The 26,019-nt window shown below is 48.8% G+C and overlaps 1 protein-coding gene across 5 annotated transcripts in view; it reads right to left on the bottom strand.

Moving 5' to 3' along the window:
- Positions 1–979: 979 nt before the first annotated feature.
- LOC118505027 overlaps positions 980–26,019 on the bottom strand; it is a 36,129-nt gene continuing 11,089 nt past the window's right edge. For 2 of the 5 annotated variants that reach the window (XM_036040238.1, XM_036040239.1), the window contains exons 3-8: positions 11,359–15,413; positions 10,901–10,991; positions 7,277–7,498; positions 6,663–7,195; positions 6,201–6,367; positions 980–5,595 (exon numbers count right to left, since the gene is read on the bottom strand). In XM_036040238.1, the coding sequence (XP_035896131.1) occupies positions 2,976–5,595; positions 6,201–6,367; positions 6,663–7,195; positions 7,277–7,498; positions 10,901–10,991; positions 11,359–15,324 (7,599 nt within the window). In that variant the 5' untranslated portion in view covers positions 15,325–15,413 and the 3' untranslated portion in view covers positions 980–2,975. Of the gene's footprint in view, positions 5,596–6,200; positions 6,368–6,662; positions 7,196–7,276; positions 7,499–10,900; positions 10,992–11,358; positions 15,414–15,597; positions 15,622–16,684; positions 17,656–26,019 lie in introns of those variants that run through there. The other 3 variants (XM_036040241.1, XM_036040240.1, XM_036040243.1) reach the window with 3 other exon arrangements.

Raw genomic sequence — 26,019 nt, 5'->3', positions numbered from 1 at the left:
AATTCATTCCGACAATGCCACCACGTTCAAAGGGGCTGCACACGAGATGCATCGGCTGTACCAGATGTTCAAGTGAAGGAACGCAGATCGTGACGACATCATGAACTGGTGCGCTAACAACGAAATCAAATGGAAGTTCATCCCTCACTTCGGTGGATTATGGGAGGCAGCGGTACGATCGGCCAAGCATCACATCGTTCGCACTATTGGCGCTGCGAGTCTTACCCAGGAAGGCTGGTTGACACTGTTGGCCCAGGTCGAGCAATGCCTTAACTCTCGACCATTAAGGCCATCTACCACGGTGGTGGTGGACTCTGACACCATACTTGCGGCTCTGGTCATTGGTTTCTTTTTGGTTTCAGAACCCTCCCTGATAATTTCCAACTATATGACTATGTTGCGAAAATATCAAGTGAAAAATGGAGGCAGACCCGGGCCCCTAAGCACTGACAGATCTTTGAAGGCTCTCAATGTTCCTCAGAACTTACGTCCGATTGGGCGATGGAAAAGACGAAGGGACGCAAGTTGCTCGAACCCGAAACACACAGGAAGACTGCAAAATATTGGGCACATTATTCCCATTAGCGTCTAAAGACACCTCAACCAAATATCTCAATCGACAGTAAACCTTATCCTAACGATTATTTGAAGACTCTCATCTCAACAGGACAAGCTGATGTTCCTGCAAGTCATTTGCCAGCTGTTACCACCACCACCGCAAAAGGGGGACGCCAGAGCAGGAGGGTTGTACAAAACTTTTCACCCCCAACGAATGACGGCGATGACGACTTCCGGCAACGGACACGGAAAACCACGCGGCAAGTGTTCGTCGGGAGTTCATTTAAATAAATCGTTCCCATAACAATCTTGCGCCACCGAAACTTTACAAATAAAACCTAACTCCGATAAAGATTAGCGATGATACGGCGCTACAGCATAAACGACGGTGTCTAGGCAATGCAATCGGCGGCGGCTTATGTGCTTTTGTACTTTTTTTCTTACTGTAACTTTATTTTTATACTTCAAATAGTGCTAAAGGATGCGACTGACTTGTGTTTTTCCACTAGCTCTCTCTCTCTCTCTTTCTCTCTCTCTCGCTTTCGTGTGTTAATGATTTAGTCTATTCCAGTTTTTGCTCCTTTTTCTGTATATGTGCCCTGTGCACAAGGGGATCAAACGTTCGTATCCAGCCATATGTTTGCAATAATATACTTCCTAAGTATTCCGCGGTCCTTATGTATATGTATAGAGATATATATGTGTATGTGTATATATGGATTTCGTATAAAATATGTACTCTGTTCCCAATCCTTCGGGATGTTGTCGTCTTATCGCGCACACAAACACAATTTCAGTGAAGGAATCGAAACTCTCCTTTCGCGGCCGTTCGCGTCCTATCGCCAATATCGTAAGCAGCTTACTGACTAAGACAAGGTGTTGTGGATCAGGGAATCGTTAATTGGCATGATTTGCATTCCGGCGCTCCGTCATCTCGACAGGCCGGAGCGCCGGAAGTGAGCGATCAATACACACGTACACGCACACCAGTGAGCAGTTTAGGAAGAGATCGTCGTACCCCACAAGGCGATGAACGTACAACCCTACAACTAATACAACTAGAAAGCATGATGTAAAATGGAGGTGTGAAATATAATACAACAAAACAGGCGCGATTCGATGGAACGCTTGTGGAAATGAACCCAGGCGAGCAAATTAAAACTAAAGTCCATCCTTACCGCACACAAACACTAGCTTACGAAGCTACCTCATTAAACTGCTATCGTCCACCAATTTGGACTTGTGTGTGTGTGTGTACTAATGAAGCTCAATTCAGTAGCGCAGCATGTTTTTGCTTCTCTTCCGGTGGTAATACTACAAATCAATCCTTTCAAAGCAACTGCTCACCCTCTTTAAATCTTTACAAACGTTAACTGCGCTTTAATAGGAGCAGTAATAAATTAAATTAATGTACACACACACACCCACACTGCTGTAACTCTCAAATCTCATTGAACGTGCAAAGCAAACAAAAATAACTGACGATAGAGGGACCGATTGGTGTTTGGGGACAAATGAAAAGGAGGTGTGGCTATCCTCCTTACGATGGCTATTGGAATGTTAAGGGATAGATGCCCCGTTTGATGGTATGATTTTACCTTCGATGCTCCAAAGAAAAACAGATTGGTGGTTCGGTGTCATTAGTGTGACGTGACCGCAACCACAAAAACTGTTGTGCAGAAGTAAAGGAAACATATTGGCAAGAGCTTCATTGCTTTAAAGTTGTAATGTAAGAGAGTATAAGGAGTCTGGAGTGTGAGAAACGAAGGTCCGTTTGTGATTGTGTGTGAACAATTAGGCCCCCTCCGCTTTCACCTACTAATCTGACCTACCAATAGGGATTGCTTTTTACACACGATATGTTATGCAGCGCGTATTTACTGAGTGTCTCACACCTGCTTGACCTTCACGATAGCTTAACCAAAGCTAGTTTACGCAGCTGTTACATATGAGAAAAGAGGTGAAGAAGGGAAACACTCTGATGGATAAAGAGGCATTAATGACTAGAGGAGTATGAAAGAACAATTCATATCTAGAGCGGTGGTACGGGCGGGCGCCGGGGGGGGGGGATTGTTGTTGGTGGTGGTCGTGGGACTTCACTGTGTGTGCGATACCTGGTGCTGTTTGTGTCCCAGGGTCAGGTTCAGGCAGTTTAGGTAAGGTAATGTTAGTTGCGCTAGAAAGGTCTCGCTAGTTTCCTGTTTCTACCATACATACGTCTCTCACGTATAGCCGTGTACACATGTGTGTGTGTGTGTGTGTATATAGATGACTAATATTTTGTTTCCCTTCAGTGATTTGTTTTCAAACTTTTGTTTACCTTTGTTTTGTTCTCGTTTTGTAGCTTACTTACACTTTTCGTCTGCTTCTTCTCTTCCTCTCCCTCTCTCTCTCTCCCTCTCTCCCTCTCTCTGTCTCTAGGCACTGTTTTGGTCCTCATGCGAGGAAACGCGTGACATTGATCTTTGTTTCTGTTGTGGTATCACAGTTAGCGATTTTGGTATCTTCGACAGCAGCTGGTCGGGCGAACTGTCCAGCTGGGCACCACCGCCACCTCCGTTCGCGGCCGTCGCCGCGGCCACAAACTCCTGCAGCTGCGCCTGCGTCACCAGATTGCCACACTTCAGCAGCTGATCCAGCGGATTGATCGTCGCCGCGACGCTGGTCGGTTGCGCTAGCACAAGGGAGGAGGAGCAGTTTGCCGCCGTGGGAGCAGGTCTGTTGTTGTTGTTGTTGTTGGTGGAGGATGTGGCCGAGCTGTGTGTCGTCACACTGCCGCCGGCAAACGGCGTGGCAGCGGAGGAGGATGTGTAGAGCGAGGGCAGGGAGATCGTGTTGGCGGATATCATCATCGGGAAGACGGTGGTGCTGTTGGGCAGGGAGAGTGGCTTCATCGTCGGTGGGACCGCCGGTGCTGCGGTCTTGCTGGCGGCGCTGTGAACCGTTGGCGTCATGGTTACTGTGAGGCTGCTGCTGCTGCTTTTCGGAGCCGAACTTCCTCCCATCTTGCCGCCGCCAACACCACCGTAAAGCGGTATGAGTGAGTTTTGCTCCAACAGCTGGTTAGGGAACTGTACCAGCTTGGCGGCGGCGCCGCTAGCTCCGGATGTGGTGGGCACATTGTTGAGCAGGGTGTTTTCCACCGACGTGCTGGCTAATCGTAGCGCTGGCACGGGCGGTATGACGGGCGTGACGTGCTGCTGCTGGGGCGGTTTCGGTTGGGGTAGCTGCGATTGCCGTTTGTTAGCCGTCTGGATCATGTTGTGTTGCTGTTGGAGCAGCTTTTCGCGCCGCAGGATGCACATACGGTTGTAGTCTTCGATCGAGATGTGATATGGTTTGCCACCGGACATGACCTGCACCAGCTTGGGAAGGAGTCGTCCGTCAGCCGTTTGGTACAGTGGGCCGGATTTAAGCGTTTCCGACACGCCGGGTGATATCGGGAGCAGTGTTGGTCGCCAGGGACGCGTGGATGATTCCCGGCGTTCTGCTTCGGTGAGTTGTTCCGGCATTTGGATGATTTCTCGCGTTGCATTTCCACCCGTGTTGGTGTTGGCGGCGGGTGTGTTGGTAATGGTGGCCGTGGGAGATTTCTTCGCCATCAGTGCCGTCGTCATCGGCTGCAGCAACGATTGTTGGGAGGATTGATTCAACAGTGACAACTGTTTCTGCGTGGTTGCTGTTACTGTTGCGGACGATGGAGGTCCGGTGTGTCCCGGCGGAATGCTGGTGATGGTTACGCTCGGCTTGCAGTTGATGCTGATAAGCTCTGGTGGGGACGAGTGCGGCACCTTGGGTTCGTCCAGCTTGACCACCTTCGACACACTCGAACCACTGCTGTTCAGCGGTGAGGAAGCCGTGCTGGAACTGAACGAAATGTTTCCTCCGCCGGACGTTCGTGCACCTTCGTGCGACAGCTTCCGCTTGAGACTGTTTTTCGTCGTCTGCTCGCTGTTGGTTAGGTGTAGATTATTCGATTTCAGCAAGCTGACGGGAGCCGGTGGCGAAACGGGAGTAACGTCCGATGCGTTGCCAACCATCGAGAGAGCAGAGGAGGTGGTGGTTGTACCCGTCTTAGGGCGAATCTTGTTAGCAGGAACGATAGTAATAGTAGCACTGCTAAACTGCTGAAATATGCTGCTCGTCTTATCCGGTGCCGCGTTCGCGGTGACCGGCGTCAGCGAAGCCAATGCCGGTGGTGAGGTAGGAACCGACGACGGTATATTATCGTACGAGCGCAACCGGCTCTGTACCGCTTCGGAGTAGGTCGTTGCGTTAGTTTTCGCCTGTGGCGACAGGACCAAATCACCGTTCCGGAAGTACTTCTCCAGCAGGATCAGATGGCGCAAAAAGCTCGACTGATTGCCGTACGGTTTTTGCAGCTCTTCCCACAGTGCGCGCGTACTGTCGTCGTACTGCATCGTGGACGTTACCTTCGTCCAGCCCTCGGGCGTTCGCACCGAGGAAGAGCTGAATGGAATGTGCACGTGTATGCCCAGCTCCTCCTCGCCCGGGAACAGTTCACGCATCGAAATGTTTGGGTTCGATTTGAGCACCTTCGTCATGTCGATGTTATCGTCTTGCGATGCCTGCTGCTGCTGCTGCTGCTGCTGGTTCAGCACGGTCAGCGACTTGGTCGTCGGTATAATGCTAATCTCGTCCAGCTCACCCATCTGCGACGCCACATTGTTCTCCACAATCGACACATCGGGCGACTTCCGGTTGCTGACGCGTCGCCTCACCGACACGGAACTGTCACCGATGGAGAACAAATTGCCAAACGTTTGGTACCGTGCCTCGGCCGTTACGACCGGCTGCTGCTGCGGTGCGGGACTCTCCTCCACTTCCTCCTCCTCTACCACTTCCTCGTCTTCGTCACCATCCGAAATGACGATGTCTGTGACAGGAAGTGTGGCGCGTTGTCGGGGTGCAGCAGCAGCCGTCGGTTCGACGCTGCGCATTGCATCAACTTCTTGCTGTAGTTGTTGCTGCTGTTGCTGCTGCTCTTCTGCCGCTCGTTGGCGATAGTTGTACAATCTTGAAAATGACACCGGAAAACAGAAAACAAATAAGTTTGCGGACACTTGATGGCTACTGTAACGGAAGAAGTCCGTCCACGCGATGGAGACGCCCGGTCATTCAATTGTCGTCTGCACTATGGCGTGAAGTGTGGACAAATTTCCATACGATTTTCATCGTTAAAACATAGAACTAACGAAAACTGTGCACAGGTAGCAGATTTGTGAGGTTAAGAGTCACAAAAGAAAAACCGACAAGATTTATGTTGGAAAAATGGAACTTCTTCAATATTTTGTCCACTTTGGCCACTCATTAAGTCGATATTTTTATAAAGGAATCCCATTTCTTACCAGTACACTATTCATAGTGTTTACTACGAATAGCGAGCAGCAATCCATTGAATGGAAGCGATTCTTGAACGCCTAAGATTCGTTTCCGACCCCAGTTTCTACCGAGTTTGAAACAAAAGTCACCCATACTCACATCGGGATGGTGACGACGATCAACTAGTTTGTTTGTGAGTGTCAAGCCACAAAACACGTTCACCGGACACGGAAACGACAAACTAATGACCGGACGAACCCCATTTCCCATTTCGTTGTAGCAGTCCTCCACACACTTACCTTCGATTGTAGTCCTTAACGAATTGGGCCCCTTTTGTTTTCGCTTCCGGGGGCTTAATCAATAAATTAGCATAATATTTACATAATTTACACACGACCAGCTCCGAGCTGCTCAGCCTCAGCGAAATGCCCTGCTCCTGTATCAAGCGCTCCAGCTGTACGACGTTCTGTTTGGGGACGAGAGAACAAACCAAGGTAGAAGGATGTGAGAGATGTTACCGTTGAAGGACTAGGAATGTTTAGCGAAGGTGCGCATTCCTTGTGTGCCCATCAATAATAATAATGGTGGTGTGTGGTTGCGCGTTCACGTTCCGCCTTCTGCTCCCTCTCCACGATAATGAGCCACAAATTCTTCGCACAGGCAAAATCTGACAGCTTCACTACGTGGCTAGGGGGTGGCGGGCGCTACCCACCGAAACCCCAAAAAGGGACCCTTCAAAAACGCGCGGCCAGAATACTTACATTGTACAGATGGTACACATGGTTCCGTTGGAGCGGTTTCGTGCACATGGCGCATATCATCAGGTGGCTTATCTGCTCGTAGTGCTTGTTGCAGATGGAGATGTATTCGGCGGTCGACTTGGCCGCCTGCTCGAGATTGATGTCCAGCTGTTTGCCAATTTTGCGCTTCATCTTCACCATCCACTTGCGGCGCAACGATTGCATCGCGTGAGACGCACACTGGCGCACGGCACATACCTCGCGCGCCTTGCCGCCCGCCGTTGAACCATCGTCCACCAGTACGGCTGCCGGCTGTTCGGCGGCGATGCTCGTCGAACCGTCCTTGTTGGTCGTAACCTTAAGTACTAGCGGCGATACGGTCGATTGGGTGCTGCTGCTGAAGGTGTTGCTGTTACTAGCGGCGTTCGTCACCGAGCTCGTCTGCGATATGGTGGTGGATTTCTTCTTCTGCGGCGGGCAGTTTGCTTTGCGATCGACGTGCCGGTAGCAGGCATCGCACAGGCAACTGTCAAGCGTAATCTTGGGCAAGGTAGCTGTGTGTGTGTGGAATGGGGATAACGAAAAGGGTTAGAATTGTTATGGTGAACCTTTTCTCGCAATTGCTAGTCACTTACCGAGCAGAATTCGTTGCTGCCGCTCGGTGGATTTAATGGCGGCAACGTGGCAAGGTGTGTCGTACAGTCCAAACCTGCCGCCACAGTAGTTGCACTGGTCCCAGCAGAGCCGCTCCGGGTGCACATTGAAGGAGGAAGCTTTCTCCGGGATCACGAGCGATTTCTGGATCACCTCCTTCGAGGAAACGTTTTCGCTAGTCGTTTCTACTGGATTAACACCATCTGTGGGGCAAAAACGCGCAACGGACAGTAAACGGTGAGGAGGGACATATTTCGAATCATTAAAATCTATTAAAGCACCTCAGGTAATAAGAAAGGTAAATCGGTCGCTTCTTTCCGTTAGCATGCTAATTATGTTCTCTAGGAAGAAAAAACGGTAGCAAAATGTGCCACCACCATCAGCGCCCGGTTCAGTAATATACATAAATTCGCACTCAAAACAAAGATGAAGAGACCCTCTCTCCTATCGCTACGTTCCGTCAACATTTACTTTGAACCGTCCGCCGTCCCATCACCACGCGACGACAAGGACGAGGCCAAAAACAAAAGGGCCAACTCGTCGCGCTCATTAGAATTCGTCCTGCTTTCGCCAGTTTTACCGCCCCTCCAGATGAAAATGTTTAAATACGTCACCCATCCGCGCCCCTTCGTCAAGCGAATCGTACGCTGTCGTGATCAGAAATCGAATCGAAAAGGTCAGCTTTTAATATCCTATAAATTCAATATTTTGATAGGAAACAAAGTGCTTCGAGAGAGGGAGAAGGAGAGGAGCTCACAAAAAACGGCCACAACGGAACAGTAATTTCGTTCTGCACTGAGGCACCAGAGACGGAGATGATTTACAAATCCGATCAACAATGTCGACATCGCCTTTCTGTGTCATCATTCCACGCTGCGCCATTGAAGAGCAAAGGGAGTGGAAGGTTTTTCCGGTTTTTCCCCCCACTAAAACAAACGACACTTGAACCACTGGGGGGTGGGGTGGGCGAGACAGATACGCCAGCAGACGACAAATTCCCCATTGTCTCGGGGGCCGTTTCGACTTTTCATGGAACGATGGGAGTCCACCAGCAGGAGGAAGCGATGCGAACCGTTGATGATTGTTGTCTCAGGATCCGTCGTTTTCGTTTCGGTTTTTCTTCTTAAGGGGGATCTTGGCCAAAACGCACCACCGGCGTCCGTCATCAATGGTTCATCGTAATGCAAACAGCCACAACCCGAAAGCTTCTCGATATCACACCGCCGTCTGGTTTGTCGCTTGTTGAAATAAAAAGCAATATCCCACTCATTGCCCTTCGAAACGTACACCCTTTGGAAAGGGAATTAGTGACTCGATAGCTTCCCTTAGGTCGGGGGTTTTTTTTTTGCTGCTGTTGCCGCCCCCCCCCCCCCCCCCTTTTGTTTTGTTTGTCGAGTCCGTGTGACCATCTTGCAGCCGTGTTAAAGCGCCGGATTTAATTACATTACAACGTTACTCAACGAGCAGAGTCATCGTTTTTATGACGACAATTTTAATTATTATCGCTATCCCCCCCCCCCCCCCCCCCCCTCTTGTCCGCGAGCGATGGAGGACGGTGGAAGGCCAAGTGGAACGCCGAAGAAAAGCAATTGTCAATTTTGAATGTTTTAAAACCCTCTCATCTCTCATCCCTTCGCGCCGAAAATGGGACAATAATTGACATGCTTCAGATTGTTCAATAGAGTGGTGCACTGTGGAAAAGTTTACGAGCAGGCTAATGAGACACTGATTTTAACGGCTTGCGATGATATTGTTTGCGAGGGAATGCGATTATGATACAGTAAATTATATTAGTAAAAAAAAGGAATATAATATTACATCAATTAAAAACAAAAATATCGTCGTGAATTCTAATCAGTAGACAATCTGAAGTAGTTTGACCAACATCACAACCATTTAATTGCTTCACTCTTGTGAACCACCATGCGTCTCCATTTCACACCACAGACAACACAACTGCCAAACGGAATGTCCCCCCGTCTTCTTCCAACCACCATGGTTTCAAATTTAAATCCCACAATCCCTGCCCTATTGTCTAATTAGACATAATGTGTCCCCTTAACGAAGGACCCCCCTAATCCTGTAAGCTTGCACCTAGTCCGAAGCAAGAACTTATCTGGCAAAAAAAAAGAATCAATTAAAACCCCCCCACATTCATTCACTCATAATTAAGCATTAGGGCCAAAGGATCATAAATGATTTAGAAATGTGGCTGGTATGAGACTGGCACCACCAGCACCGTTACTACTTAAGCCCTAATCCGATAGATGAATCTGAACGTCCCGGTTGTGATTTCAACAAACAAGGCACGAACCAAGGTTAGTTTCCCGAACGAACAGGAAAGCCCGGACGACGACGAACGGACTTGTTGATGCACAGGCTGGGTGTGTGTTGCATGTAGTGCGCAAAAATCCTATCCAAACATTGTCATTTGACCATTGTCCTTATGGGCATGTGGTTTGTGGGATCACCTAATCTGAGTTTTGATTGGAAACTGGCTGGAGAAAGAGTAACGCAGAGTGAATAGTTCTTTTGTCTTTCGGAATCACATGCTTGCTTGCTGCGGGACAAGAGAGCGTTCAGGGATTTCATCGGCGGTAAAATAACATGGCGCAGTTTACGTTAAGAGCCAGTGTGACGTATGCATTAGGAAAAATGAGATTGATTTTAGTGATTTTTCATGCAATGACACTGTCCAACCTATTTATAGTCTTTAACAATCAAGCGCTTTGCATACGACAAAATTAACCAGGGTTATCAGCTGAAAAATTGAAGCAGCTAACACCAAAATAGCATTGTTCGTCTTATCTCCTCCAACCCTCAAACGAAGAAGTCAAAGATCTTGAAGACCGGAGTTCGGCTACTCGATTATTATCTCCATTTTTTCGTGGTGACCGAGGACATATTGAGCGATGAATGGCCGTCGGAAATTGGCGCTTTCATATCAAGCGGGTCTTTACACGGTAGGACCGAGGTTCAATTCCCATCCCAAACCGTCTGCCCGTACGTAAGGCGGTCTACTATACTACGGATAAAATTAAGTCACAGAAAGCCAGAATTGGCAGGCCGACACCTTTCGAGGTTGTATCCGCAAGAATGTGGATTTAATGTCACCACATTGTGCCGAGAAGATACTGATGGAGACGGTATGACTCCAAGGACTATGTTCTATCGACGATCACACCTGGCTATAGCTCTGCTGAAGGACTCTACCCCATCAATACGTGTCTAAATTACAGGAGCAAGACCAAGCCCACGTTTAGGAAAAAAACATGTGAACATGAACCATTATGTACATGGGTCCTTGGGTAAAGATTCCGGCTTCCCACCAAGGACCAGGCTATGAAGAAGAAAAATCGATGTCTTCGAGCTATCCGAAACAGTCGACGTTCGTCGTGAATGTTGCCCAACTATAGCTGAGTTGACATTAATACGTTGACTCGTAAGTAAACTCCCTCTAACAGCTGTCAGAAGTCATAAAAAACAATCAACGCCGTACATTGTTGTGTGTCGCACACAAACTCCGTGTGCTCGGTAGGTACAAACACTGGCAGCGATGTTAACACGCCCTCCCGATCGCAGCAAACAAAGCATCGCCAACTTACCGGTAGTGTGGGAACGACTGTGCGCCTTCCGGCCAGCACCCGACTCACGGTGCGAATGTCCATCGGATGAGTTGGACGAGTGATGGTCCAGCTGCGGGAAGGAAGGAAGGAGGAAGAGAGAAGAAAACATCGGTAAAGAAAATCAATTTTACGTAACGAACGCCACAGGCACAACAGGTGTGTGTTCCCTGGTATTACAAAAGCAACCGACGATAAGGGTGGAGATTAGAGAGAGAGAGAGCATGTCAAGGTGCAACAATGCTCCTGATGATGGTATCGATTCGTTTCGCTACGGGGGAAAGAGGATTCTACAGTTCTACCGCTACTTCTACGAGAAGAAAAACATCTAAAGGTATCTAGAAGAAAATGGGATCCCCATTAACACTAATCCTGGCCATTTTATCCAACAACCCCACAACAGGAGAGAGAGAGAGAGAGAGAAGGCCACTTTTGCTCACCTCGTTAATGTGCGCGGTGTAGAACGTGTTGTCACCGTTGTTGCCCGAGTCCGTAGCGTATCCACTGCCGTTGCTGGACGTCCCGGAACCATTCGACGAGTCACGGCCCGTTGCCGTCGTACCACCGCCACCAGCCGCCACGGCTCCCTTCCCTTTGCCCTTCTGGAACGTCATCTTCAGCGGCATCCGTTGCTGCTTGCGTTTCTCGCCCCGTGCTCCACCACCACCTCCGCTGCCCTTCGCCACGGTTTTCATCGACACCGTGTATTCGTCCTTCGAGCTGCGAGATGATTTATTGCCACCGGTACTGGAACGTCCACCGCCCGTTTGATGCGTGCCGGATGATAGCCAACCTTCGCCGGCTCCAGCTACGGACCCGCACCCAGCAGTTGAACCACCGTCCTGCAGGGTGTCGGTGGACATCGAAGTCGTTGGCTTCTGTTCGGCCCGGCGCTGCTTCTCTTCCGATGCGGCCTGAATCGTCAGTAGCCCCAGGTGCTTCAGATGGGATTCCTTCCGTTTTGCCGCGTCATCCGATTCATCCAGCAGGACCGTTTTCCGCTCTTCCGACGATTCCTTCTTGTTTCTGGTGGCGGGCGTAGGAGAACCACTTCCAACGGTCACCGGTGACCCGTTGCTAGTTTCAATTTTGATTATGCTCAACGACTTGTTGCTGTCCTTCGGTTCGCTCACGGAGACGGCAGCGGCTGCGTTCTCACTCTGCGAGATAATCCGCAACCGTGACTCGGCCGAATCCGCCAACGAGGGAGCGACCGCACCGCCTTCCTTGGCTGGTTTTTCGTCCTTCGACAGGAGCACCACGGCTGGCAGTGTTCCGGTCGTGCCATCCGTCTTGATCGGCAGTATCTCGAGGTCAGACTTGGGAGCATTGCCCACGACCGAGCCACTGCTGCCGCCGTTCGATTCTTTCTCATCCGCCGAACTGCCACCACTTGTATTATCCTTCTTTGTGATGGCGATTGTGATCGCTGGGAGATTTAATCCCCCAATCGATAGGAGTGCTGCTGCCGCCGTCGTCGTCTTCAGCTCAGTCTTGGTTTCTTTATTGGCAACAGTTGATGCCGCTGGGCTGCTGCCACCACTCTTAGTGCCTTCCTCATCCAGACCATTCTCAAGGCGGGATTTCTGCAACAGTTCCTCCTTCAGTCTCTTTTCGGCTTCGAGCCGTTCCGCGCGCTGCTTCTCCTCGCGTACCTTCTCCTCCACCCGGAGCTTCTCCTGTCGAAGCTTTTCCTCGCGTGTCTTTTCATCGTCCTTCGGTTTCTCCTTCGTGGTGCGGGCTTTCGCTTTCGATTCTTTACCACTGCTGCCATTGCCGCCGGGGGTTGTTGTGGTGGCTTTGGGAGTCGTCGTCACACCGGTGGCCGGTGGTGGCTTATGCTGACCTGCTGCTGCTACCACCGCCCGTGATGTTTGTTGATTGGGTGCTGATTGTTGCTGGTTGATGCCACCATTGCTTTCGCCATTCGTTTTGCAGGTCACGGTGGCAGCGGTGGGAATAGCGGAGGACGCGGCCGACGACTCCTTTTCCGTTGTTTGGTTCGCGTCGACCACTTCAACGGCGTCGAGGGCCACCTCAGGGGTGGAAGAAGTTTGTTCCATATCTTCATCTACCGTCGGTTGGGATTCATTTTTCTCCTCCTCCTTTGCTTCCCCCACCACAGGGTCCTTCTTTGCGGGAGTTTCGACAATGTTTAGCGCGTCTTCCGCTACTTCCTCAGCTTCATCCAGAACTATTGTAACATCCGCCTCGGCTTCTTTTGCACACTCAACCACCTCGTCTTCCTTTTCCGTAATGTCCATTTTCGCTTCCTCACTACCGTTCTTGTTAACCTGTTCTAGCTCACCCGTGACCACCACACCACTGTCCTGCTCCATAAGTTCGTCCTCCGATTTGTCATCGTTACTTACAATTTCCAACTTCTCCTGCAGTATATCACCCTCCTCCTGATCACTAGGCGTCTGCTCCTCTACGCTCTCCAGCTTCTTCCCCTCCTCTGCCATTTCCACATCATCCTCTACCTCAATCGGTTTGACCGTAGCACTACTGGTCGGCACTTCCTGTTCCTCCTGAGTAACATTGTCCTCTTTCGTCACATCACCACCACCATCATCATCATCGTCTTTGCCACTAGCGACACCACCCTCCTCCTCCGGAGCATTCTTCTCCTCCTGCTTCGGTTCTTCCGCGTTTGCGTCCACATCATCACTAACCTTGTCGCACCGGAAGCGTTCCTGCACGATTTCGCCCAACTTCGGATCCTTCTCGATGCCCAGATTGTTCTCCAGGAAGGCGGGTTCACCGTAGCACTCCTTCACGCTCTGCTCCGACACTCCCTCGCTGACCAGTTCGCCCGGACTGAGGGACGGATCCTTTCCCACGACCTGCTCCTCCTCGCCGGTAACACCAGCTGCATTACCACCACCGCTACTACTACTACTACTAGCGCCACCCAAACTGCTGGCCGCTCCGTCACTGTGCAACTGTTCGGTACCGATCGACACTTCCGTCTCCGTTGTGTCGATCGTGAGCGGAGCGGCCACCGAAGCCACCGTCACCGACTCGCCGTCTCCATCGACCGACAGCGATTCAAGCGATTCGGCCGGTTCAATCTTGATGTCCAACGCACTGCCCGCCTTCCCGCGAGGTGACAGGAAATCCTCCTTGTCGCGCGCGGTACTCTTCCGCTGGCGCATACTTCGCCGCAGCGTACCACCGGACGTTTGAGCCTTATCATCCTTCGCACCGCCAACCACCGGCGATGCACCACCACCGGTTTTACGCTCATTAAACGCCTCGGCCATCTTGTCCAACATTTTGCTGCGTGATTCGAAATCGAAAAGCTCCCGCTTGATGTCCGCACCAGCAGCGCCATCACCATCTTCCGTCATGTCGGAACATTTGGAAACCGACCCAGACCGTCTTCGTTCCAGCTTGATCGCAGACGAGCCAACGGTTAAACTTTCGAGCGATTTGCTGTCCTGCTTCAGTACTGCCGCTGACTTGCGCCTAGCCACCGGACTGTCCGAGTTGCGTGGCTTACCGTTACGCAAGCTAGGCGTACTAAGCAGCTCTTCCTCCTTCTCCTTGGAGGTCGACGGTGAGATGACTTCCTTTTTGACAACCACTACGGCCGCCGCAACCGCACCACGTGTACCGGTAGATTTTGCGGCCGCCACCAGCTGCCGGCGTGCGACCACCTTCCTGCCCAACATTGGTTTACCGATAATCTTTTTCCCTTTGCGCTTGAGCAGCGTGGTGCGCTTCAGGGTGACGACGCGATTTTTACGCGCGTTCGCGGTGGAAGCAACAGGTGCTGCTGCCTTCGATGTGGCCCCACGCCGTGCACCAATTGCGGGTGATTTGCTAACGTCCTTTGGCGCGTTCACCGTCGGTACGGTGACGGTGTCATCTTTGTCTTTCGAGGAGGCAAACGTTGCCGGCGAATCTCTGCCAGCGGAATCTTCCCTCGACGCTCCACCGCCACGTGTCGTGCGGGATGGAGTGGTTACGATCGAGTCAACGACACCTGTATCCTCTATCGCTGCTCCTGTCTCATCGCCACCGGTGGCACTGTTCAGCTGTAGCAGCTGTTGTTTGGACTTCAAGCGGCTCAAGGATGCACGTGTTGTGGAGGTCGACGTGCTGCTGCTGCCACTGCCCCCAACGTTAACACTGGCGGGGTTTGCGTTTCCTGCTCCGGTGGCGGTTCCTTTGCGTGTGGACGTTGGAGTCGTTGGGGCGGAATCGGTTCCACCGGTCGCCGAAGATGCTGTGTTTCCGCCGCTTGGGGTGGTGGGAGCTAGGGCACTGATGTTGCTGTTGCTTCCACTGTTTGCACTGCCGAGGGATGGGGTGGGAGAGTCTGCGGTCACCGAGCGGGCCTTCTTTTCGCGGGATGCCATATCGTGGTTCTGAGACTGGCCCCACGCGCGCAACACCATTGACGGTGTCCGGATGCGGCGGGGGGGGGTTAGTTCGCTTCCCACAAGGCGAGTAAATGTCCTGCGTCAAGCGATCACCGTTGCTTTATCTGCAAATACACAATTTTAAGTGAGAAACATAATTAGCAACACGAGCAGTCATAATGTAACTAATTGAAATAAGCGTTCTTATCGTGTAAATAAACACAAGAATAAATCATAAATTAAACGAAAAACCACACATGAGAAGGAAATGAATGAAAGTTTCTGGAAATCTCTCGCTCTCACTCTCACCATGTATCGCCATGCAAGCTGGGTGAAAAGCTGCACCCGGCGCAATCGAGTGCTTTTCCTTCACCGCCTACTAGATTTCGTGCAACTGTGCGCTCATGCCAGAAGTGAAAAAGAAACACTGAAGAAAATGGTCGACTGAACGTGTTGTGTTCTTCGGCCTATCCGAAGGGGTGTTTAAATGGAAAAAGTTGGCGCTCGTTGAATTTGCCTAGGGTGAGCATAAGTGAAAACTCATACACACCCACACGCACAGGTACGAGCGGAAAATCAAATGCTCTTTTTTAGCACAAATGCATGCAAATTAAAATCTGCACAAGAGCTTTTTATGATTTTTTGGGAGTTTTTGGATAAAACACATTAAATGATTCAAGCATACAGACAAACCCACGGCACTCCAAATTTAATTCCCCAAAGTCAACACAAGCATACCCCCCTGACACGAGGAGGTGAAGCATAATCATCAAGGTGACAAAAAAAAACTATGAACTATTTGCGGATAAGCTCTCTTCGATACGCACAACAGCATTTAAATTCCCCGTTTACGCGTACGCACACATTAATGACGCGCCACGAAATCAGCACACACACACATCCATGCACACACTAATGAGCGATCGCGAAAATTGATCCGAGAAGGGTAACAAAAAACATTCCACATATCTAGCCCGTACTAATGCTTCCAAAGTGGAGCAAAACAAACTAAGATTAAATGAGAAAGTTGCTGCGTCTTTTCATGCTCGAAGTTGGGGATAATGGTGGCATCTTGAGTAATATCCAACAGCAAGCGAATGTTTTGCGCTCGTAAACTCCAACCAAACCTCCCGAACTCGCAGGATAACGTAATCGATGTACGCTTGACGATGATGATGATGGTGGAGTGCGCATTCGCTGCGTTTATAACCCCGGCGCGATGGGCTTACCCGTAGTCGCTGCCGAGAATCTACCCGAAAGGGCAACAAAAACAACAATGTAAATTGTGCAGCACCCAACGCACCAGAGGCAAACAAATGGCGTATCAACACTCTTCTTCTGTTCATCAGCTCTTCGCTTAGCATAACAAAACCACTATCGCGAAATAGGGACGTACAAGGATAGCAGCATAAACTTCAACCTCGCCGTCTGTTGCTTCTCACCGTGTTTGATGCTGTCACTGTTGTGTTGCTCTGCTCTGCTGTCTGCTTTCTCACTGCTCACACAAACACCGCCGCCAGTGTCACGACGAGACGGGCCTCACACACAATAATCTCGCCTGTCAGTGATTCTATGCGTACCCATTCAGGAGACGATGGTAGCAGACGGACGGTGGCGATGTGCCGGGACGGCGGAGATAAAAACATAAAACGCGATTCGCACATACATGCACACACACAATCGAACGCGCGCGCATATCACCCCGCGTGCGCTCACACTAGCGGTTTGCTATGGACTGAGAATTGAACCTGCTCTTCTATCCCAGCAGCCTCTGCCTGTTGGAACAGCAGCAACAGCCGCTTCGCTGTTGCTCTTTGCTCTCTGCTTCTTCGCCGCCCTGTGGTGGTGTGGTGGTGGTGTGCCCTGGCCGAAGAAATCGCACGCACACACACGTACGCGCATCCGCAAAAAGCCACCGCAGAGAGCGCTGCTGTTGACGACGATCGAAGAAGCTTAAAATGTCAAAAATCATCTAACGCATCCCCGTTTCCTTCACACCCTCGTGCATACAAACACACACACGCACAGAAAACACTGTCTGTCAACTGCGATTTTTACACTGCGCTCGGTACACGGCGCAGCTTGCTTACGCGTGTGACGTTTTTCGTTCTCTCACACTCTCTCTTGCACGCACGCTCATCAGCACTACAGGCGATCTCACGCACACTAAGCCCGACGCGCCCCGATCCAACATGCACCGACCGAACGAAATACGGTGCGGCAGCTTTTTTTCCCCATCTGTTCTCGGACAATTTCTTCATACGCTCTCCTGCCGGGCTTCGTTCTGCGTACGCGGAGCATAAAAATGGTAACACGCACACCACCACACACCCGGGGCTAATGTATGCGCTGCTGTGAATTTTCTTCGTCTCGCGTATGCTGCGCGAATCTACCGATATTTTACTTCACGATCTTCCTTTGTTCTGATCTTCTACTTTTACCAACACACTTGCTTGCTGTGTGCATCTCGCCGTTTTAACTTGCTTTTTGCTGCTCTCTTTGTAATCGGCTGCTCTGTTGCTCTCTCTGCCTTTTGCTTGACTCTCTCTCGCTCTCTGTGTGCCGCACCCGCAGTTTCCCGATTATTCGTGGTGCGAGGCGCTTTTCCAAGCTGGTTTTTCGTGCAGTTCCATCACGTTGCCGAATTTTCCGCTTTCGCGATACGCCGATCGTACCACTACCAGCAAAGCGGCCACATATTGCGCACACCAACGTACGCACACAAAGTCAGGGGCTCTCGATGAGCTGTGCGCTGAAAGTGCGCTTATCAACACCAAATTCTCGGTACTTCAACCCCGTCCGTGTTGCTGGTTCCGGCCGTGTTCGCATGCTTCTTCGCCCTGCGTACCTACCTTACTAACACCGATGCATTGCGCATGGTTTATGTTATGTTTTTACGTTAAAGTCTGTTCGCTCTCCCTGTGTGTGCGCTCGCTGGTGCTCATCGGAATGGCGTCTCGCGCATATATGCTGCCGCCTGGTGCTTTCAACTCCATACAATGTGTACGGAACCGGGTTAAAGACAGCATACACTTACCATCTAGCACAACGTTACTCTCTACACAGTATTCCTTGCTAAACAATTTTGAAACAGCTTGTTTTACAGCCCACAAGGCGTAAAAGAAAAGAAAAAGATTTATGCGTCACAGACTTTTTCACTTATTTAGGAGAGTTTAAACTTCTCGCCACAAACCTACGCCTACCGACTTCCGATCTAGCACAAACACTAACACACCAGCTTCACAAAACGGAGGGTGGTGCGAAAAAGCACATCAGCCCCGACACCACCGTTAAATTACCTCCGTCTTTTGTGAAAGCTTGGGAAATAAGCTGCCATCTTGTTTGCAAATTTAATTTGCAACAAAAAAAAATAATATTTTTACTTTTTTATAATTCTAAATGCATATCGCTTTTGAAATGTTTAAAATATTTACTTCGATAGCCTCATATGCATATTTAATTGCACATAAGTCAACCAAAACGGCAACTCTTCCAAAACGTGGCATGTAAGCCAACCAACCAACCCGGTCACATTAGAACGGAAGTCGCAATTTCCCTTACAACCCTGAACTAACACGATCGAATGGAACCAATTTCGTACCAAAAATGGCCCAAGAGTTCTTCAACGGAAGCGATAAACATTGAGCACAAGAACCAGTTTTCCACGGGGATTAGAATAGAAGGGAAGTTTTCGACCGTTGTTTCCTTGGAAAAGTTGCTCCTCTGTGATATGTCCACTTTTTGTCCACTAGTCAGCAAAAATCGACATCGGGAATGGGGGAGAACCGAAGACAATGATCTACCGCCATGTTTGCTTAGCATAGGAGAAAAAGGCAAACCTCAACTAGAACGAGCAGCAACCCCCTTAATCGTCCCTGGAACCGGAAGTACCAACGCTTCCGGAAGCAACCCCTACTACCACGGCGAACTGGGTTTTCCTTTAACCGAACTGACCATCGATGAGACTAATATGTTGAAAAACCTTGGCCCAACCAAACAAACGTCCAAGTGTTCCGGCCGAAGTTCTCGGTGGGTCCTCTCGGTGGTAGGTCTAATCATGCTGAAACGACGACAGACACACGAGTAGTGATGATGCTAGCTTAGCAGCCAAACGTCGGTAAACATTGGTCTGTTTGTGTTGGGATTTTTGAGACTTGCTGCCGTGTCCTTTCAGACTCCCTACCCCAAAAACAGCACCTCGGAAGTAGTGGCAACTGAAAACAATGTTTTAAAATTTGCCTTGACCATACCTGGTCTCTTCATAGCAAGAGCATTGAACAGTACGATTGGAGTACGAATTCTCTAGGACGCACTTGCCGCGTTTGTAGGAACATTCCCAGCGACATCCTACAGATTCATTGCTCACTTGAGAGGAAAAACTCCAAGGCAACCCCGCAAACTATTTGCGGACATTCATCCAAGAGAAAATTCGCACAAAAACAAGCAGGGAAAACCATTCCTCAGTCTTCCAATGCTTTACAAATGTTGTTTGCCATCCACCGACCGAGAGAGCGAGAAGGAGCGATGGTTTTTGCGCTTTTTTCTCCGCACCGGACGGGCGTCTGGAATTTGAATTTCATTGCTTTCAAATTAACCAAACGCCGTTTCGGTTAATGAGCGTGCGTCCGAAACCGTCCAAAAGGGTAAACATTTCAAATAAAACATCAACCACGCTGCTGTAGAGCGAGCTGATGCTGCTTGTGTCCACTACTGGCTTTTGGGTATGTCTGCCAAATGCTACCTTCGCTTGAAAGATGGCTTCTTTAGCGAAAAAGTGTGCCCGGTTTTGGTAGAATTTTATGTTACCTCGGTGACCCCTCCCGGACACATGCTCTGCGTGTCCTCTCTTCCAACGTGCAAATATGTTTAAATGGCTTCTCCCTTTAATCCTGGACAGTATCAAGAGCTTGCTGGTATTATTTTTCCCTAACGCATATAATACTGGTCTCGCTTCACTCGACGTTCCATTTTGTTTTAAAAATCTCATTTTCCCGTTCCCCGTGTTCCAGAGTTAGGAGTTTTTCGGGGCGAGTTTGCTTTGTTTTCCTAAAGCTTGACTTTCCGAGGCAGACAGAGGGTGGCGAAAAGTCCATATTTGCATTAAAGGGAATGTTTGTGTGGTTTTCACACTACACGCTCTCTACCCGGTTTTCCTTCAAACTTGTAGCAAAAAGAAGAAAGATCAATCGTATATGGTGCTTCGAAAAGGATAACTTCATCCTTTTACTGGTGGGAATGGATATCCTTTTTTTGTGAAACTTCCAATTGCAGATGGAATCAATTAAGATAACGGAAAGGATGGTTTTGTACGAGTTCTACAATAAAGATTGCATTACTGAGATACAGGGAAAGACACACACACACACTTTCCTTTCTTTATTGATGTCCCTTCTCTCCTCATCGAGTGAAGCAGATTGACACAAAAAAGCATTCAAACAGATGTCCTCCCCCCATAAAAGTTCTCGCATGATGGCTTGTTTAGTTTTATTTCAGTTCTCCAACAAAAACTGAAGCTTTTTTATATTTTGCACCAAACAGACAGACAAGGAGAAATCGATCCAATAATATCCGGGGGACACCATTTTGTGGTACCACCAGATGTGACACCCTTCGAAAATAAGTATTTTTGTGGTGGTGGTGGCCATACATCGGAAGATAAATTGCACCGAGCGACAACAACTGTTGTTGTGCGTTGCACTTGCGCCGGAGACTAGACCTGAGTTGGAGTGAGAGCCGACCATACGGCTGTCGGCTGAAGTTACCGCGCGTGGGGAGATATGAATTGGATTGGATTGTAGCAATTCCAGCGGGATCAAATTCCCATCAGAAGAAGATATGGTGGAAGAACGATGCTTTATCAAATTTGTTGTGGCAGAGATTTTTCGTCCGCAATATATATACAGGGATTGCACTTAAGACGGACATGGGAGCATTTGAAAAGACTATATCTGCTCTAAAGCTTCCTAGGTAGAATAAATCGCTCAAGAATCCCGAGGACAAATCGTGGAGAGATACCATGTTGCGTTGGTTTAAATAAAGTAAAAGCGATTATAACAAATGCAACACTGTTATAAATTATAAGTTAAAGCCCCTTTTTTTCGCTGGCAACGCTACCACCAGCCAACAAACTTCCCATCCCCGGAAGGCATCACTTTATTACAGCCACACACTTCAAAGAACGATGATGAGTGAACTTGATTAAGTTTCCAAGGTTGCCAGCCAAACCTTAACACCCACCCTACCATACACAGTGTTTCCCCAAAATTGTTACCCCTTTTTTAACGGCACCACCGGTACATAATCGCTTCCAACAATCGCTCCAGGATATGCAGCACCACACTTCCACCACTGGCCTCTTGAATCGTTGTCCGCGCTTGCAATAGGAGAAAAGGGGTTGAGAATGCGTCTCTCCGCGCCGTGTCCTCTCTAGGGCGACGGATTCATCTCGGTGGGTGGAGGACAAGGACGACGACGACTCGTCACACCGCCAGGATCGGTAAACTCGTTCGCTAGAGACATGCGCATGGCCGGCCCGGGTTCGGTGTTTCGGTCGCATCGCAACCTCCTAACCTACGGCACAAACAGCCAGAGCAAATCCTAGCTTCGACGAGACAGCGGTGGAAAGGGCCGCTCCAGACGCGCACGCATTCGCTGGCTGCTTTCACCACCGGAACCGTTCGAGAGGGTCAAGGTCGGGGACACACGAACCGTTCTCGCATCATGTTTTGTGTTGTGCCCGTGTCAGGATAGCTGGCCGTCGGGCTTTTGTCCTTTCGATTTCATCTCTACGCTGTTGCGATCACAATTCAACCCTTTTATCAAACGCCGAGTGGGTGATGGTTGGTGTGTGTGTTTGTGTACACCATTCTTTCAGGCGTGAATTTCCATACCACAAAATGACTTTCACTTGCACGGACCGTTGCAACAGTGGGGGGGAACTACTGCCCCAAGGTCGATCGATTCGTCGGGATGGCATAAAATATTTCCGAAGCTGACCGGAAAAATTGTATGTATGTATGTGACGATGGAAACGACAAGGAAAAATCCATCATAGCTTTTCTTTATCATCGGGAATTGTTTTTGCTAACTAGAGACAGCATACAGGGTTGTTAAATTTATACAAATAATGTATGCATGAATACGGACATTAATACAAAAGGGAAGAAGAGATTAATTTATAATATTACACTCAATAAATTGATTCCTTGAATTTGATGCCTTAAGCTAGACGAGGACTGCTTTTGATATTTAATTTCAATGTTTACTTATTTTTGATCCGATCTAATGTTTGGATTAAAGGGGTCTAAGATGACAGTGAATTTGGGAGTTATGACGTTTGAAAAGCGGTTGAAAAGTTGCCAGTATTGATGACGGCTTTACCTGTTCTTTGTTCCCTGCTGTAAGGCTGTTAGAGTATTGGACCCATTTCAGGTAAAAAATAGTTTCATAACAGAATTATTCGTAGACTTCACTCTGGACTTTATATTCAGAAGATTAAGGCCAGAATCAGCAAATTTGAAATCTGATTTTCAAGCACAAGAAGTGTCAATTGCCTGACCTATGTAAGTGTTCTTGAGAACCCCTTTCCCTGCACGTAAGCCAGCCTGCCAGCCAGCAAGGCCGATGAAATGAGGGATGAAATCAGAACGACGGCGTTACACCACACGCGACTAGTAAAGGAGTTTGATTTGTGATTTTCCTTCTGTGAGAGAGCTTTCCCTGGGCTCTTTCAATCGAAACCAAATGAAGCGCTACAAGTTCAAGCTGAAGTTGCTTCCAATTGAAGAAGCACGCATGGTCTTTATTTGATTGCGTTTGTTTTGCTAGCAAATATATTTGTACATGCGTGTGCTTTAAAAGCATTTCCACCATATTCGGTAAAAGGAAAAAAATAATACTCCTCCAAGTAATGTATCCGAATAGCGTGCGAAAAAGTTGAGAGAACATATTTTTTGGCAATTTACGACCTCACTCGTTTCAATAATTTTTACTTTTCGCTTTCCTTCCGGTTAAAAATGTTCAAATGTATTCATGGAAAAGTTTTGTTTTCCACCCATTTCCAACCATGAGGAGGTACCAATGTTCCATATCAGATGGTGCACTTCCAAAGTTGTAATTTATAAATCAAAAATATCGTCGGCCTTTGGAGGTCCCTTTCTCTTTGCCTGGAATTTTTTGTTTCCATCCCTTCTATCGTGAAGGAAAATCACACCCTTTGGCTCACATCCCTGTCCACCAGAGCAAGGAGAGAAATTAGTTTTACGATTATTGCCAACCGCATTGAGTGAAACTTTTCGGTTCGCCAAAGCGGATCCACATTCGAAAGGGACTCATTTTTTTTGGTGCAAGCAACAAATTCATGGTCAAATTTTCCAACCCAAACTCTTTCAAAGGGGTTTGGCAGTGGCACAATGGAAAGTGTCGTCCGTGCTTCCATCTTTCAGCTTCTGCCGGCTCTGGAGTGAGTAATGATTTATGAACGACACACTCCTTCAAAAGGAGTCCTCAACGGACAACCTGTTATGGTTCAACCCCAAGCGCTTCGTTTGATAGTTTTGGCCTGATGTTAGACGGCGTTGTTCCGTGCGTTGTAGCTTCTGTTGCATCCGTTCGTGTCGTCGAAGGTCAGAAAGGATTCGTCGGGGAGCACAACTCTAGTTCTAAATTAAACACCCCCAGAGCTCGTTCTAATCCCTCTCTAAACCGCCATTGGGGCTGCAAACGAATTCAAATTTCACTTCCGTCCTTCGAATGGGATGTGTCTTTTAAAAGGAACCTTCGCACCATTTTCAGCATAGACACAGAACAATGCTCATTGCTCATAAATAAGCATCTCCCATTCCTGCGGGAGGTTTCGACCAACAACGAACTGGAAAAGCCCTCATTTGTGAGCATTTGAGGTTGGATTAGATCTTTCGCTTTCTTTCGCTTTGAAAATTGGAAGCTGGAGCGCTCCTTCCCCCCCGAAACTTAGCCCAACTTTCCGAACAGACACTCGAGAATTCAATCAATAGTGAGTGCGCTAAACCATAACTGCTTTCCGGTATGGTGGTAGGTGTCCTCATCCCGTTTTTGGAGGTGGTACACCAGAAGTCTTTATCGGGTCATTACCATTAACGACGGAATTGGGTACTAGAGAAACCCCTTAGCTTCTTCTGCACGTTCACCACCAGCGAGAAAATGTAATGTGATTTTACTTAGCACCATAGCGTGCTCGTGCTAAACTCTTCCCATTATGAAGGAAAGCTTGATGGTGAGTGGGAATGAAATTACGCACGGCGTCGAGGAGAATGTTTGCCGCTCTTGCCGCAAACCCAGAACGATGCTACTTCCCGGGGCAATGGGAATCCTTTGGCAAAAAGCTTTATCATGGAAATTTCCCAACACACACACACGCACACAGTGGAAAAGTGAAAAGGGTTTGCGTCGCCGCTTTCGCCTCGGGGCAATGAAAAAGCATCCCGAATTGGAACATTGTACTGGCTGGTTTGCCGAATCGCTCTACAGCCGGGTGCTCACCGGAAACGGAACCACGAGTGCAACAACAGTTTGAACAGTGAAGCGTACGGAAACGATCGATCCCTATACGCGGCACAAGCAGCAGCAGCAGCGGGCAGCAACAACACGCGTTCCGTCACATCTTCCGGTGAAGGTGAAAAGGATTAAAAGGACGACGACGATGATGATGTGTAGGCGACACACCTTCTTTCCCAGCTCCCCGGTTCCCACAAAAAAGGTCGGCTCCGATGCTGTCGGAGATAAAATGTATTTTACGCCTTTTTATCGGACCCTTTTCCGGGGAAAGGAAGGGAATCCTCTGCTGCGGTTGAGAATGTTTCGTGATTATATGTGTGGTGTGTGTGCGTGTTGGTTTACGATCGACCGTGGTTAGGAGAAGCTGTATAACCGAGGTGCCGTTGCGATAAAGGTTTTGCAATGCGTCGTTGCCAAGGGGACGACGACGACTATCGGCAGCCTATTTGGATGTCAGTGTGTGTTTGGGATCTGCTCTTGAAATTGATGGTTAATACATAATTATCATCGAATTGCTAGAAAAGTTCGAGCTTTGATATCTCAAACTACCAAATTCTGTTATTATCAGAAAATGCGAATCAATATCAGGAATATCATTATCTAGGTCCTGGTTCAAGTCTTTACTGCGCGTCCTGAAAATACTTCGCTTGGCACCTAAGGATAATTCTAAACTAGACAAGATCGTGTGAACAAGAAGTGTAGGTCCGGGATCAAATCCTATCGTGGTCTTTCTGATGACGTCAAGCAAATCATTTCGCCATCTCTCGAGGCAATAGAGCTATGAATTATAATAAGCCGAAGCAGGTGTTTATTATCAGGACCGCAAACTTTCATGCCCTTTCCTCGATGCCTACCAACAAGGCTTTGCAACTAGGTGAGGCTAATACAGGAGATCTTCTTCCTCTAGCTAGATACGTGACTAATGATTTACAGGGTGTTTGAGATAAATTTGACAGTTTCTGAGGGAATAGGAAAGGAATTTTTATCAAATTTATGTTAAATATTAAAAAAAATTCTACAAAATTTAGCTTACCATGTTTGCCGCATTTTTTATTCGAAATACCCCCCCCCCCTCCGCGTCGATGGCCGCCTGCACCCGCTTCCGGAACCGCGCGCAAGCCCGGACAACCATGTCTCTGGGGATGGCCGCAAACACGGCCTTTATTCTGGCCACCAGCTCCGCTTTGGTATTGCAGG

Source organism: Anopheles stephensi, chromosome 2 (genome assembly GCF_013141755.1).
Source record: "Anopheles stephensi strain Indian chromosome 2, UCI_ANSTEP_V1.0, whole genome shotgun sequence".
In the NCBI taxonomy this organism is placed as follows: Eukaryota; Metazoa; Arthropoda; class Insecta; order Diptera; family Culicidae; genus Anopheles; species Anopheles stephensi.
Note: the sequence above shows the minus strand (reverse complement) of the source record. Positions and strands in the feature narration are given on the sequence as shown.